The sequence below is a fragment of the Trachypithecus francoisi genome, unplaced genomic scaffold (genome assembly GCF_009764315.1).
Source record: "Trachypithecus francoisi isolate TF-2019V2 unplaced genomic scaffold, Tfra_2.0 Lachesis_group3, whole genome shotgun sequence".
In the NCBI taxonomy this organism is placed as follows: domain Eukaryota; kingdom Metazoa; phylum Chordata; class Mammalia; order Primates; family Cercopithecidae; genus Trachypithecus; species Trachypithecus francoisi.
Window position 1 is genome coordinate 154,865,878 of NW_022681468.1, and position 16,612 is coordinate 154,882,489.

General features: G+C 37.5%; 1 protein-coding gene across 2 annotated transcripts in view; it reads left to right on the forward strand.

Annotated features, from left to right (window-relative positions):
- The first annotated feature begins 2,219 nt into the window (after positions 1-2,219).
- Positions 2,220-16,612, forward strand: part of DPH6 (diphthamine biosynthesis 6) — a 176,802-nt gene continuing 162,409 nt past the window's right edge. For both annotated transcript variants that reach the window (XM_033190651.1, XM_033190652.1), the window contains exons 1-3: positions 2,220-2,426; positions 6,009-6,103; positions 10,999-11,192. In XM_033190651.1, the coding sequence (XP_033046542.1) occupies positions 2,404-2,426; positions 6,009-6,103; positions 10,999-11,192 (312 nt within the window). In that variant the 5' untranslated portion in view covers positions 2,220-2,403. The remainder of the gene's footprint in view (positions 2,427-6,008; positions 6,104-10,998; positions 11,193-16,612) is intronic.

The window sequence follows — 16,612 nt, forward strand, 5'->3', positions numbered from 1 at the left end:
ACCCATTCTGGTTCAATTCTGCTCATCTTTCAAGTTCCATCCTCATTCCAGGCATTACCCTGTGGGTTTGACTCAGGGGGCTCTTGCCATATGCATTACGTAACTTGTTACTTTCAAAAGATGTTCTCTTGGATTACTGCTGTAGGATTTATTAAAAAAAATTTTAGGCAGATAGAGAGGAAAAGGGGTCCTTGGAAAGTTTTTGTCTCTTTTAAAGCAGCTCCAGAAGTGTTTCTTGTCTAGCAGGAAAGCCCCCGCTCTTAGAGCCCAGCTGTCAACCTTTGATATGCAAATACCAGCCATTAGAAACTAGGTCCACACAAACATGACGATAGCCACCTTGTCCTCTCGGCCTTGCCCCTACATGTGCCTGGCAACATGGCCACCCCCACATATCCCCACGTTTGTAGAACATCAAGACGACCTGCATTTGCATATTAAAAGACTAGGGTGGGAGAGCCAGGTTTTTCCGTGGGCTATGGGAATGACATGCCTGATCAAACCAATCCCCTGAGCGCTATGCAAATCAGACACCGCCTCCTCCAGCCTCCTCCTATAACTGGCTGTTAACTCAGTACTTGGGGTTTCCTCTCTAGGCTTTGGAGCCCACCTCCCTGTGTCTCTACATGGGGGCGTCTTCTTTCTTCTCCCTTCTTTCTCGCCCATTAAATTCTCCACTTCTTAAAACCACTCCATGTGTGTCTGTGTCATTTTATCCAATTCGGCGTGAGATGAGAGGCCTGGTGTTCTTACACTCATCGGAGCTGTATCATTAAAAGTGTGTGTTTCATGTATTTATCTCCCCATATAGACTGCAAACTTCTTAAATACTTGACTCATTTGGTAAATATTCATAATTGCAAAATCTTAAAGCTGCATGATTCTAGATGATGAAACTGATATGTAGAGTCACCCATACTATTAGAGTTGAGAACATCAAAATAAAATTGAATGCTTACTATGTACCGGGCATAATTTTAAGTTCCCTACATATATTAACTTACTTAATTCATACCTTTGGCATCATCCTTCATGACTTTCTTTCTCTTATAGCCCAAATCTAATCTGATTCTATTGGCTCTATCTTCAAAATAGAGCTGGAATCCACTTACTTCTCACCAAATTCACCATGCCTATTCTAGGCTTCGCCCTCTACTGGAACACTGTAACAGGTTCCTAATAGATGTATTCTCAACACTGCAATCCTTTTAAAAATTTAAGTCACACCTCTTCAAAAGTCTGTAATGACCTACAAGACCCTATATAATCCTTCCCCTCCATCACCTTAACTTCCTCTCCACTACTCTCTGCTTTGCTCAATCTGCTCCAGCAACATTGATCTGCCTTAGTCTTCCACAAACACACAACGCACCTAGAACCTTTGATTTTTTTTTTTTTTTTTTCTTGTCTGGAGCACACCCCAATCATATACACAGCTAATTCTCCTTATTTAAGTTGGCTCAACTCTCACTTTATCGATAAGGCCTATATAGACACTATTTAATTCTGCAATTTGCTTCTCCACCTCTCTCCTGACTCTCCCTCCACCCTGCCCTTTCTAACAGCACTTCTCACTCTTCATCATACGATTTAACCTTTAAGCTATATATTGTCTGTTCTCTCCATCCCCTTTAAGCTCTATGCCGGGAATGCCGGGTTTTTGTTTTATTTACGGTTGTATCCACAGAGTCTAAAACAGTGCCTGGTACACGAAAGGCACTCAATACATACTTGGCAAATAAACTCAGAAGCTAGATTTTCTTTCTGCAAGGCCATTACTCTTTGGTGAAGAGCCCGGCCTGGCCTTGTCAAATACACAAGCTTGACCAAGAGCCAAAGCCATAGAGGGCCTAGAGGTGCTGGGGGTGGCTAACCCCAGATTTAAAAATTACCTCAGCACCTGGGGATCTCAGTTTCACATGTGGACACAGGTTTGGAGGACTGAGGAGATGTACGTTAAAAAGCAAAAGTGTACAGTTGTTTCTGCAGGAGATGGGGGAAGATGGGCAAATTTCTTCTGCGCTTGCATGTCCGTAATTGTGTCAATTTGCGGCATTTGGGACGTTAAAGCCCCTCTTACCAAAACAAATCCAGCGCCACCGGGCTTGGACTCTGCAACACGGAGCTTGCCCTTCCCCCGGCAGCTTCAGTGCCCTCACTTAGGTGGTTAGGCCGTGCCTAAACATCATTCTTTCCTGGGCTGAGGTATTCCTGTCACAGGGTCAAGGTGCCAATGTGCCGCACCCTCCGCGCTCAGATGTCCCGGAGGCAGCCGCGGGGCTGGCAGCACCGATCCGCGGACAGGCGGCGGAGCGAACACCCGGGCGAGGCCCCGCGGTGCGTCACGCAAGCTGCGGCGGCGACCTCCTGGCTCCCGCCCCACGCACGCGCACTGCGCCCAGCATGAGAGTCGCGGCTCTGATCAGGTAATGCGGTCCTGGAGCCGCCTCCCTCTTCCCAGGCCAACCTCTCGTCCCTTCCAGCCGCCCCTAGCGCCGAAAGACTGGGTGTCTCTGCCTGAACCGCGTGTTGGGGGTTCCGCGGCTCCTCCGAGCCACAGGAAGAGGCGGAGCCTTCAGTATTGCCGGCCCGCTTGTGCCTCGGTCCTGGGCTGGCGCGCCTCCTCCCCGTCCGTCCCTGCCTCTCTGGTCTTCCAGCCCTCAGACTTGGATTCCCATTGGATTCAACTGGGAAATTAAAAAAAAAAAAAAAACAAAAACTGACGCCTAGGCCCCACCGCCAGAGGGATTGGTTTAATTACTTCTGTGCAGGCCGGCGTCTGATTTTTTTTCAAGCTCTAATGAGCCGTGAAGTTCGGAGCCACTACCTTGTTCCGCCAACTCAGTTAATAACCCTCGCCCTTTCCCCCTCGCTTTCTTCATCATCTTCTGTAGTTCCCTTTGGTCAGCTGGGTCCGCCGTAGCCTGGGCTTCCTCCCTATTAGTAACTGGTTCCGCCCCTCCCAAGAAGTCCACCCCTCCCTCATCTTCACAGATGTGGATTGCTTATGGCATGTGTGTGTGTCTGCCTTTGGGCACTCAAGTACAGAGATCTCTCTTCGTGGTAGAGACCGAATTGTACTAGTCTTATGCTAGATCCAGTTGCTGTTGCTTCGGACTCTTATCATTGCTTTAGAGTGAGCTTACCCTATACTCTGTATTCCAAAAGGAGTTTGATATCTGTAGTAACCAAATCATAAATTTCAGTGTCTAAGTAAGTCCTATGACTGACAAACCAAAACCAAACCTGCTTAAATATTTCCATACTCAATCTGTAAACTGAGGCGGAAGGGAACACACTAGCAACATTAAAAAGTTAGTTTAGACTACTTTAAATATTTGTTTCATGAGATTTTGCCCTGTAGAGTGTCTTAGATACAGTACAACGATGTGTTTGCTTTTGTAACCCAATTGAAGATTTCATAAACGTTTTTGTTAAGTCCCTTAGGTAATTGATACTGGCTGGTTAAGCATTGACCTATTAAGGACTTGATATGACATTTCAAACATACTACAGTGTCTGAAATATTCCAGTTCCCTTTCCTTCAGTGTCATTTTTAGGAGACTAGACCATAATGTCACAATAATTATTGTTTTTCAGTAAATGTCCTCTGTAAAATGAATGATTAGGCTTTAACCATTGTGTCTCATTTTAAGAATTAAAAGTACCCCAGGAAGTGAATAATTCAAATTTACATCGTTTTTCAAAAGTTTAATGATTAAAGCACAACAACCAAAGACTTAGAAGTATTAGAAGGGAGGAGAGAAGATTGGTAGAGTCAGTTACACTAAATAACCTGTAATGTACATATGTTGCTTTATAATAATAAAAAATTTTGCTAAAAAAAAAGCAATGTTAGAAAATTCTTGCTAAAGTGTAAGAGCTGTAAGGACATATGCTGTAAGTATGAATACATAAGCACCTATATGCTTATGATATAGATACCTATGTATTCTACATATGTGCATTATATATAATTATGTATTATAAGTGAATAAGTGAAACTGGGATTCTTACATATCTTTATAAGAACATTATTTTCCTTTTTTAATTAATTTTTTATTTTACTTTAAGTTCTGGGTTACATGTGCAGAACGTGCATTTTTTTACATAGGTATACACGTGCCATGGTGGTTTGCTGCGTCCGTCAACCCATCACCTACATTAGGTATTTCTCCTAACGTTAGCCCTCCCCTAGCCCCCAAACCCCCAAAGGCCCCAGTGTGTGATGTTCCCCTCCCTGTGTCCATGTGCTCTCATGGAACATTATTTTTCTAATAAATAAATGAGTCTTTGAATTTTATAATTGAATGTTATTTTGAGGATTATCCAGGCAGACCGTTCACTCATTTTTCTATGAAGTATGCAAACCTAAGCACATTTAATAACTTAGCTTAGTGTCCCAGAATTGGAAACTAAAATAGATCTGTTAAGACCTCTCCCGTAACATACATGTGTACTTAATGGAGTTCTAAGAGGACAGTAAGGTACTCTGAATTTCCCAAGCTTGTCTAATATTCAAAACCTTTTTTTAGAGTAATTGGTTAGTATTTTGTTGGACACCAGTGTTTCGCAGAACACAGTTTGGTAAATACTACTTAAAACCATGTTTGAAATGTTAGCGTATTTCAAAATGAATTGTAAGACTCGGTTCTGATTCTGGATGCACACCCTTCAGTCTTTAATATCTGAAACAATTAGTCATATCTTTTTATCCTGGGGAAACACAGCAGTAAGCTTTGATACGGGAAGCTGTGGAAGACCTACTTACAGGGATACGGAATCTGAAGAGAGGAGGAATGGACTTTTTAAAACTTCACTTTGGCCCTTGCACTCTCCTTCCACTTGAGAAGTTTTGGAATGAGAGTTGTTATTGATGGGAGGGTGGAAGAGGCAGAAAATGTTGAAAACTAAGATAAAAGGCAACAGGGCCAGTTTCTGGGGTCCTCAGTTTCTTGAGCTATGAAGAGGTCTAAACATTGCCTGGGGGCACATTTGCAGACCTTAAGCAAATATTGGAAAGAAGGGAAACAGGAGGAAAAGAAATATAAAAGGGAGAGAGGCAATGAGAAATGATAGTGGGAATTAGGAGAATATTAAACCGCAATGGCATATAGATTACCATTCAGCCATGTTATAGATGAGCTGCTACTAGTCTTTACTAAGTGATATGCCTCTGCCTTAGGTAGATTTAGAACCAGAATTTAGAAGTTCCTTTCAATGTGTTACTAGATTTATAGCTCAAGCCATGTTCTGCTGCCATCATATATATATAATGTGTATGTGTATAACATATGTATGTATGTAAGTGTGGTGATGGCTGAAGTACTGATAGTGCTGATGTTTCACGTCATCAGTGTAAGTCAGCGTCTTGTTTTTTATCTCTGCAGAATTTGAACCCACCAAGTGTGTCAAACTTTGTCATTAGATAGGTACTCAAATCTTTAATTTGGTCCTTTAATTGCTGATGATAGCCATTTCTTAGATTTCTTATGGTGGAGCAGAATTTATTTTTTTTACTTTCTCATAGAGAATAGTTTTGTTTTTTTTTTTTGCTTTTTCAATAATTTCTATGAAATTATTTTATATATATATATTCCTTAAGTAGAATTATATATATTATTATATATATTCCTTAGATGGAATATATATATGAAATATATAATTATATAATAAATGTTTAGCTGGGATGTAAATTGAAATCGTTTTCTGTTTGCAAAGCACTTCAAATATATATATTTGCTATCACAAAGCAAAAAATTACCATATTTTATTTAGAATATTCTTTTTATAAAGGCATGTAGTTTCTTAAGCTCCTGTGTGTAGCAGCCCTGGACATTCAGATATGGTTGCTCAGTTTGTTTATGATTTAGAAATTAATTTTTTTTGCATTGTAATATATTCTGAAAAGTCGAGTAAATAATATGTTCTGTTTTGATATCGAGTGATTTTATGTTGAATAATGGTCAGTAGCTTGATATTTGTCTCTCTGTTGATTTATTTTTTAGTGGTGGGAAAGACAGCTGCTATAATATGATGCAGTGCATTGCTGCTGGGCATCAGATCGTTGCTTTAGCAAATCTGAGACCGGCTGAAAACCAAGGTAAGTACATGCCTTTATCGGGAAATTGTCTAAATGAATGAAACTCCAACTTGATAATTACATTGTACAGGTATACCATACAAAGACGAAAAAAAAAAAGAACCAATATATATTAAGCACCCATTAGATGCTAGGTTCCACCCAGAACTTAGCATTGTTTTCACTTACTTATTTTTTAATTCTCATAACCAACTTCTGTAGAGATGCATTATTAATCTTAATAGACAGGGATCCTGAAGCTTAGAGTTTGTCTGAAGTAAACTAGCACAAACTTGTTAGAGCTAAGACTTGAACCTTCTTACTTCAAAGTACTCTGCCATTTTACCCCACCACATTTCCAAGTACTGTAGGCAGCATAGAGGTAGATAAGATATAGTCTCAGGCCTCAAGGGGCTTGAGAAGTAAGACATATATTGATAAATGATATATTAATGTTATTAGGCACCTGTTAGTCCCAGCTCCTCGGGAGGCTGAGGCAGGAGAATGACGTGAACGCGGGAGGCAGAGCTTGCAGTGAGCCGAGATCGCACCACTGCACTCCAGCTTGGGAGACACAGTGAGACTCCGTCTCAAAAAAAGAAAAGAAAAGAAAAGATACAGTTTACCTATTTTAGATGTAAGCCAGAGATGCGAGACTTGAGAGAAGCAAAAAGCAATGCATTTCCACTTTTCATTTGTCTGTAGTAACAAGGGCATCTACATAAAATTCACAGACCTCATATTGGCTACTTTTTTCATTTTTTTCCCCAATGAAATATCCCCAATTATAGCTTTTGACAAAAGAAATGTATTCACCAATTTGCTTTTTAATGCTCTTGTGTTATACCTATGAAACTAAAAGATATTAACTGCTAAAATGTAAGAGGGAGCAAAGATTAGCACTTGTGTGACTTTTGTATTACTGCTTCTCACAGGACTCTTCTGGTAAGATCTTTTTATTATCTCTTTTACTTCTTTCTGGGCTCCATCTTTTTGCACTACTGTTATTTTAAGATTAATTAAATGAGTAGTATATGTGAGAACATTGGTTATAGTTCCTGTCATGAAGTAGGCATTCTGTAAATTTAGCTGAATTGGAATCTAGCTAAATACTTGTTTTATATCTCTAAATAGATTGATTATAAGCTTTTTGAGAGGAGAGATCATATCTTCTATCTTCCTTTTATTGCTCCTCATCGCTTAGAACAGCTCTATGCCTCTGGTAGGAGTTCATGCAAAGTTGCTTGGTGGACAGGTGCATAATGAACTGATTTGAATTCGCCCTGGAATAGTAAGCAGTTATTTCAGTCAGATATTTGAATTTTCTTTTCTTCTGTGATTAAGACGTAGGTAATGCTGGAAGTTGTGTGGAAAGACAGAGGTTAGAAATATTTTATAGGAAGAAATGGAAAGGTCCCACAGAGAGTCATAGGTAAATGCACATGCTTGGATTTTGTGCTGCAATTGATGAGTAACAGATGGTTTTTTAGAAGTGAAGTTTTTTGAAAAAGTTCCAACTTTAAGAAAGAAAATTCTTTGAGAATGAGTAGGAACTCCACTCTAACTTCTGTGTTATAAAAGAGGAAGCAGAATCTCCTGTTAGGTTTACCAAAGGAAAGAAACTCCCTTATCCCTTGTGCCCAGGGAGGCAACTGGGACTTTTAAGCTATCTTGTGAAGTTAAAAAGCAGATGTTTATGTAGTATATAATACCTACATAGTATACTGTCATTTCCATCGCTGGAGTTTCTATCTTGTCTTCAGCTTTCACATGAATTATTTTACTTACCTGGTACAGAATCATTAATGTATAATCTTCCTTGTGTCTACGGTTCACTGGCAGGGTGATAAAATGACAAGCAAAGTATATCTTTAAATTATATCTCCCCAAGGCCGGGCGCGGTGGCTTACGCCTGTAATCCCAGCACTTTGGGAGGCCGAGGCAGGTGGATCACAAGGTCAGGAGATCGCGACCATCCTGGCTAACATGGTGAAACCCCGTCTCTGCTGAAAATATTAAAATTAGCCGGGCGTAGTGGCGGGCGCCTCTAGTCCCAGCTGTTGGGGAGGCTGAGGCAGGAGAAAGGCGTGAACCCAGGAGGTGGAGCTTGCAGTGAGCTGAGATCGCACCACTGCACTCCAGCCTGGGCAACAGAATGAGACTGCATCTCAAAAAATATACATATAAATAAATAAATACAATAAAAATAAAAATTATACCTCTCACAATAGAGACACTTATTTAGAATATTGTTAATGAGAAAAAATTTAATAGTAAATGGAATTAGAATATTCTGAAGTAAAAAGCCTGGAAAAAGGCAGTTGAAACAATAGAAATTGTTGTGGAAGAAGGCAGATGGCTGTGGGTTGGTAGATGGAGATGGTTTAGCTAATCTTGATGAGAATCAGCAGGACATTGGGAATTATTGAACAATTCACTGAATGACTTATTTTCCCCTTACGAGTGTTGTAAAAGAAACCCTAGTGAGGAATGACTGGTAGAGATGACTGCAATGTCCAGCAAAGTTATGGGTTTTCAATGGGTGGTCTGAAAAGGAATTTATACCCGTCAATGGGGATAATGCGAACTTGTCATAAAATTCAAAAACCATCTCTTTAGATTTGTAGTAGGAACTTTTTTTTTTTTTTTTTTTTTGAGACGGAGTCTCGCTCTGTCACCCAAGCTGGAGTGCACTGGCCAGATCTCAGCTCACTGCAAGCTCCGCCTCCTGAGTTCACACCATTCTCCTGCCTCAGCCTCCCGAGTAGCTGGGACTACAGGCGCCCGCCACCTCGCCCGGCTAGTTTTTTGTATTTTTTTAGTAGAGACGGGGTTTCACCGTGTTAGCCAGGATGGTCTCGATCTCCTGACCTTGTGATCCACCCGCCTCGGCCTCCCAAAGTGCTGGGATTACAGGCTTGAGCCACCGCGCCCGGCTGTAGTAGGAACTTTTGTGGCATGTTAATTGAGTTGCTTCAGGCAACAGGGGAGCCTTTGGTTTTATTTGATCTCACACTATTACTATTGTTTCTATGTAGCTTCGGCGGGAGAATGGCGGGAACCCGGGAGGCGGAGCTTGCAGTGAGCCGAGATCACGCCACTGCACTCCAGCCTGGGCGACACAGCGAGACTCCGTCTCAAAAAAAAAAAAAAAAAAAAAAAAAAGCTTCCATTAATCAAAGTTACAATGTGGTTAGGACTAAATGGAGCCTTAAAGAAAATTATCTTCTAGGTTTTTGAAGCCAGTGAAATGTTTTACTTATATGCTAACATCAGAATGTTTCTTGCCAAGAAGCCCAAATTTCTTTGAATAAATTGATTTTATTGTATCAATATCCTTTAAAATGAGTATTTTTAAAGATCCAGTCTAACTTTGAGACAGGAGAAGGCCGAAAGGTTTTTAGGTCTTTGGCTATGTTCTCTACTTCCTACTGGGACCAGGAGTAGAAACCTTCATAACAACAATGTGAGTAATATTCTGAAGGAAGCCAGTCTAATCATGTGTGAGTTCAGAAACCTGTGAGCCAAAATGGGGTAGCACATTTCGATGATTTTGATTGTTGAAGGGGTCCTTGCACTATCATATTTCATTCCTTTTGATAGGAAATTTTCACATTTAATGGAAAACCTGGACCTGTTTGGCTTATATTCATACATACACACATAGGTATATGTCAAAATAATTATTTTGTAATTTTTCTTTTTTTTTTTTTTTTTTTACTTAATAGCATTTTGTGAACATTTTCCATGTCATTAAATATTATTCTACAATAGCATTTCCCGTATGTCTTTAGAACACAAATACCCCCTTTAAATTTAAGTGTTCTGTGGGTAGATAAATTTGAGAGAGAGTTCATATTCTCTGCTCTTATTGGGGTACCTGAAAGCATATTAGCCTAGGAAGATTTACGCCACAGACATCCATTTAACGCTTGTTATCCCCATGTTTTATAAACTTCTTTAACCTTAAATCTTTTTATCATCCCATACCTATTAATATCTTATGGGATTTGTATTCCACAGAACATGCTTTAGAAAATGTTCTTCAACATTATATTAATGGCTACATAGTACTTTATTATATGAATATACTATTATTTCTAGTCTATTTTAAATAATGTGACAACTATCTTTGCAAATAATCTTTGTATATATTCATGATTCTTTTTTTGAAAAATAAGGTTACAAGATCAAAAGGTCTATTCCAGTATATTTCTAAGTTCATTTATATCACCCAAAGCTCTGATGTGACTCATCTGTTTTGAATATTTTACTCATATTGATATTTGTGGAATCTTGTGACAACCACTGATTATATTGTTGATTAGCTTAAGATATCATGTTTCTATGCACATTTGAAACTGCTCTAATGCTCTAACAATATTGAATTTATATCTATTTACATATTTTATTACAAGGTACTGAATATCTGAATATAATATATACCAAAATGATCTGAAATTTTTCTTACCAATATTTGTCACTTATTAACTAAGTAGATATTTAATTAAGAAAGGTTTTTTCTACAAGTCTAGATGACTTCGTGAATAACCTTGAATGATTTGTAAAAACATTTATGTAGTAAAAATCTTTAACTGAATAAGCTAATCAAAATTTATTGGATACATTACTCTTCTCTTTAAATGTTTGCCATATATGGTATAACAGATTTATGTATTGATACATTTGTATTTGTAATTAGTAGTAGAGATTATTAGGGGTGATATGAACTAGATGCAACTACAGACAAATGTATAATTCTTATGTTTTTATTTCACTACATAAGTGCAGAGAAATATAGCAAGCTTTTAAGTTCTGTGTTGACTAATCTTCAAGCAGTAAAACCTGGATGGGCTTTCAAATCCACTTTCTTTTTCACTCTCTTTTGCTAATTATTTCCATTTTAATTGTTGCAGTGGAGTCTGATGAACTGGATAGCTACATGTATCAGACAGTGGGACACCATGCCATTGACTTGTATGCAGAAGCAATGGCTCTTCCCCTCTATCGCCGAACCATAAGAGGAAGGAGCTTGGATACAAGACAAGTATACACCAAATGTGAAGGTGATGAGGTTGAAGATCTCTATGAGCTTTTGAAACTTGTTAAGGTATGCAGAGTAACCAATTAAGTATATTGAATTTAGTGTGTAATTTAAGAAATTACATTTGCCGAATTATTTAGTAATTCATAATTTGCAATTGTTAGTAGCCCAACTATTCTTTAAAAGGATATTTTGTCTTTTTTTGGTTATAAAAAAGCTCCAAATGGTGAGTATGCCTTTATATTAAATGATATTTAAAAATAAGACTTTTTGTATAGTTTGGCATCCAGGATTATCAAATGATATTAAACTAAGTTTTCTGTTCCTAAGGAAAAGAAAGATTAGAGCTGATGGCCATTTAATCTCTTTATTAACAAATATTTTTTGAATGCTTACTATATGGCTGGCATATAGTGCTAGACACTGGGGATAGAGCAGTGAACACATAAGTTAAAGGCCTATGCTAATGGAGCTCACTTTCTAGTGGAAGAGGACAGGCAATAAACAAATAACATGCTTGATAGTGAAGAGTACTATGAGGAAAAATGAAGCAGAATCAGATAGCACATGATGGCAGGACATAGCTGTGGAGGTAGTGCTACATACGGTGGTCAAGCAAGACATTTCTGATAAGCTAACAAGTAGACATAAAGAAAATGAGAGATTGAACCTTGCTTAAATCTGTTGGAACAGGTATGAATTTAATGCATAAGTCACAGTATGTAAGAGTTTGGCAGCCATTTTGCACTCATTAATTTCTAGGAGGGTATATTTGGGCTCATATATCTAATAGTTACTATACTCAGTAAATGGTAATTAATAAGGATGATTTTATATTAAGCAATTATCTTTTCATTTTTATTGATAGCCAACTATTTGAATACAGTTCAGTATTCTTGTAAGTATGAATTTTTATTCAGTTACAATCGATTCCTATAAGGCAGATTTGATGAAGTAGGATATTAAAGCCAGTATTTCTTGATGTCTTACCATTTTTCACAAGGGGAAGGAAAGATTTCTGTCCCTTCCTCTACAAAGGGACATTGCATTTCACTTTCTCACTCTTGAGAGAAGTTCAATTTTTTCAGAAGTTATCTCATGAACTTCTGTCATGAAAATTTTCTAGTTTCAAGTAGCTACTTAAATGACATACTTTGAGTTTCATACAAATAAAAAGTTAATTAAGGATTTTGATTTGAAAAATATATGAAGCACTGAAATTCTTTTAAAATTTGACTAAAATAGTTATTGTTTTGTATGTCAGAACATTTTTATTTTTATTCTAAGAAGAAACTGATAGGAAAAACCCTTAGAGGAGTACCAAAATTTTCTGCTTAGTTATGGATGGCATAAGAAGTAGATACTTTTGAAAAGAAATCACAGGGATCCGCTCTCTTCCCTTTGGGAAGATACATGCTGATAAATATTTTAATTATCAAACAAGGTAGAAGGCTTAAAAGAATCCTACTTTTAGTGGTCATATCTCCAAAAGGGTGCAATTATGATCTTGACAGTGTTCACTTTGAAGTATGAAATACTGAGTGCAAATCCTGCATTTTCAAAATTTCTTTCTCATAGTACAAAGAATTTGGGCATTACATTTTTATATAAACCAATATTATAAAATGATGAGACTCACACTGAAGTAATTGGGTTGCTTAAAAATCACAAGCTTGATCACTTTGGAGAAACTCTGTGATAATAGCCCTGCAAGAAAGAGAGAGATAATAAATTACTATTAATAATAAGTTTAATTAAAAATGGACAGATTAGCAATAATTAAGAAGAAATTTTCCTTTCCATCCATGCTGTCTTTGGAGAAATGGGTGCTTTGCCATTATTATCTTTATGGTAACCATCAGTTATGACATAAATTAATGCTAATGTTAAAATCTTGACAACTTATGCTTTGGAAGTTTGTACATGATAATTATAGTTGAAAGATATGTTATCAAGTTGTCTGGGACTAAATAGTTCCTTCTTTTCCTGTGTAGAAATATTAATTTTACTATAGGATATTTTAAGGACATAAATATCAGAAATATATTGCTTTTATGGAAGTGATTGTATAACTAGGCTTTTATAGTTAAATTCATTTATGAAACACTGGTGCAAAGATTCCAATAGAGGTCTTACATATTCTGATGAATAACTGAGTAATTATGGAAAAAACGAATCTAGAAAAGCTATAATTTTTCAAGTTAGTCTTTACTTGTTCTAAGAAAAAGAAAGAACTGCATTTTTTAATCTTTTGAATATTAATGGAGTATGGAAAGCATTTAGATTTATTTTCATTGTATACATTTATTTATAACCAGTTACAGCTTTGCAGCTTTCACATATAAGTCTTGTTTTTGTAACATTTTCCCCACAAATACTAAAACTAATTTTTGAATAGATGTTCCTTTTTGCAAAGAGTTTAATTTACTAATTGCTGGAAAGAAGTAGGGAAGACTTGGAAGAACTTAGAGAGTTATAAATTTCATAACTATTTTGTAGAAATTATGACACCTAATAGAAATGTAATAAGCCTTTGTCTCATAAATTATCAGGTGACTCTGACAGCTAGAGGTACGTATCTCAAGCTGTTTGCAAAATATTTTTCATGTGGCTAATCTTTTATTCTTTAGAATTTCTTTACTGTTAAAATGTAACTTCAGTTCTTATCTAGTTTAGTTTAATAGATAAGTGTATTTTTCCTGAAAATATAGTAATTTCCAATTCTGTTTGTTTTAAGTCACACGAGCAGTGTAATAGTTATGGAAAGATACATATAAGCACTATATCTCTATAGGAAATATATGTAGGGATTATATTCTTTCTGTTCTACTGGGTTGGAGCTACTTTCTGGATCTGATGTCTTCCTTTTTCTTGGTTTATTCCTTAGTTTCAGTATAATCTATATTTAAGAAACTGCCTTAGGGGACTTTGGAATCTTTCCATTTTGAAAATGTTCCTGTTCTGCCCTCATATTTTATTGATTTGGTTGAATTTAGGACTTTAAGTTGAAAGTCATTTTTCCCTCAAATCATAGACAGCATTGCCCCATGGTTCTCTAGCCTTTTGCAGATACTGGTGTGATTGTTCTTCCTTTTTAGGTGGTCTGTTTTTCTTCTCTGTTAACTTTTATGATGTGTCTTCATGCTTGGTGTACTGAAATGTCACAGTAATGCTGTATTGAGTGTTGTTTCTCCTGCATCCCTTCCCTAAATCCCTATTGAGTAGTGACACATCCCTTGCCCTATTTCTCTGATTGATGGTTTGGGCATAGGCATGTAATCCAGGTGATAGCTGGTCAGAACATGGCATTCTTCTGGCCACAGGGATTGGATCAGAGGTGGTTTTGTTAACCTATGTTTGTCCTAATAGAATGAAGCCTAGAATGTTGGGTAGTTGGCAGAAGATAAGCTCTTCTCCTTCTGTGCAGAGAGATGTGTGGATGTGAGACCTAAAACTGCCATAGCCATTTTTATTTTTTTGACGGGAGAAAACTTGATGTCAAATCTGATACACAACATATTGCAAAGCCAATAGGATTGCAGTGTAAGGATGGTTCTTCCACTAGTTGTTTGATACTTTGTTCCTTTTGATTTTCTCTGTTCTCTTTTGCTGACACTCTCACTAGTCAGATATGAAACCTTCTAGACTGAATCTTCATGTCTCTCTTTTTTAAAATGTATTTTCTATCCCAGTGTCTTTTTGTGGTACAGCCTGTGAGATTTCCTTTTTAAATTTCCCTAGTTTCTTGCTAAAGTTTTTTAAATTTTAGCCATCATATTTTCAGTAGTCAAGAACTTTTCTTAGGCCGGGCGCGGTGGCTCAAGCCTGTAATCCCAGCACTTTGGGAGGCCGAGACGGGCGGATCACGAGGTCAGGAGATCGAGACCATCCTGGCTAATACGGTGAAACCCTGTCTCTACTAAAAAAATACAAAAAAACTAGCCGGGCGACGAGGCGGGCGCCTGTAGTCCCAGCTACTCGGGAGGCTGAGACAGGAGAATGGCGTGAACCCGGGAGGCGGAGCTTGCAGTGAGCTGAGAGCCGCCACTGCACTCCAGCCTGGGCGGCAGAGCAAGACTCCGTCTCAACAAAAAAAAAAAAAAAAAAAAAAAACTTTTCTTGTTTGTCCATAGTTTTTTAATAATAACTTATTTTTCTTTCTATAGATGTAAGATCCCTATATCCTCTTAAAATACAAACAGAGATTTTAAATATTATCTTTCGTTTCCTGAAATATTGGTGTTTTCTTTCTTTTTTTTTTTTTTTTTATTTGAGACAGAGTTTCACTCTTGTCACCCAGGCTAGAGTGCAATGGCACAATCATGGCTCACCACAACCTCTGCCTCCCGGGTTCAAACAATTCTCCTGCCTCAGCCTCCCGAGTAGCTGGGATTATAGACATGTGCTACCACGCCTGGCTAATTTTGTATTTTTAGTAGAGATGGGGTTTATCCGTGTTGGTCAGGCTGGTCTCAAACTCCTTACCTCAGGTAATCCGTCCGCCTCGGCCTCCCAAAGTGTTGGGATTACAGGCATGAGCCACCGCTCCCAGCCGATGTTGGTGTTTTCTTTGAAATTTTTTTTTTCTTAGTTTTCTTCTCTTTCATGTTATAGGCTTTTCTCTAATGTTTTGGTTACCTTTTCATATCCAAGAATAATACAAAAGGAAAGCTGACTGTGAATACTTTTGACTCAACAATTTTCCCAACCCCACATCTCACATTTGTTATTCCTGGAGTTCAGGATAGTGTGGCCTAGTTTGGTTCCTTTCTTGGCTCTGTTCTCTTCCCTGCAAACAGTAGATTATGGCTGTCTCTGCTGACTGATCAGTCATCGTTCCTTCTTTATCTGCTTTCTAACTTAATAAATTGATTGAAATCCTTTTTTCATTGGTTCTTTCCTTCTGTTTATTATTATTGACAGTAATAATTGAGGAATCAAAATTTTAATAAATATTAAATACATAAATAATAAATTTAATAATACAAATAACTAAAATTATTTTTTATTATTGACAGAAATCTAAAGGTAAGTTTAACTTCAAAATAACTAGATATAGGACCCAAATTTTATAATCAAAGTCAAGATTTTTTTGTTTTGTTTTGTTTTGTTTTCTGTTTCTCTCTTACCTCTACTTTCTGTAGATGCTCTTCTCAGTCAGGACCTTGTAATTAGAGGATGGCTCCCAGTTGTATTCTTCTTGGCTAAAATATAGTAGGAAAAGCTCCAGTTTTCATTTTAAATAGCTTAAATCGGAATCTAACTGATCTGACATGTAACACATTCACGAGTCAGTTGTGGTTGGGAGAAGATGACTTTGATTGGGTAGGCCTAGATTGTGTGTCATTCCTAAACTAAGAGATGGAATCATGATTACTGGGAATATGTTTCCTAGGAGTAAAGGAAGGTTAATCTCCAAATATAGATCAGGCTGTTGCCTGTAGAAAGGTGAACTGTGGTAGGGGGGCAAAGAGTAACATGTTTCC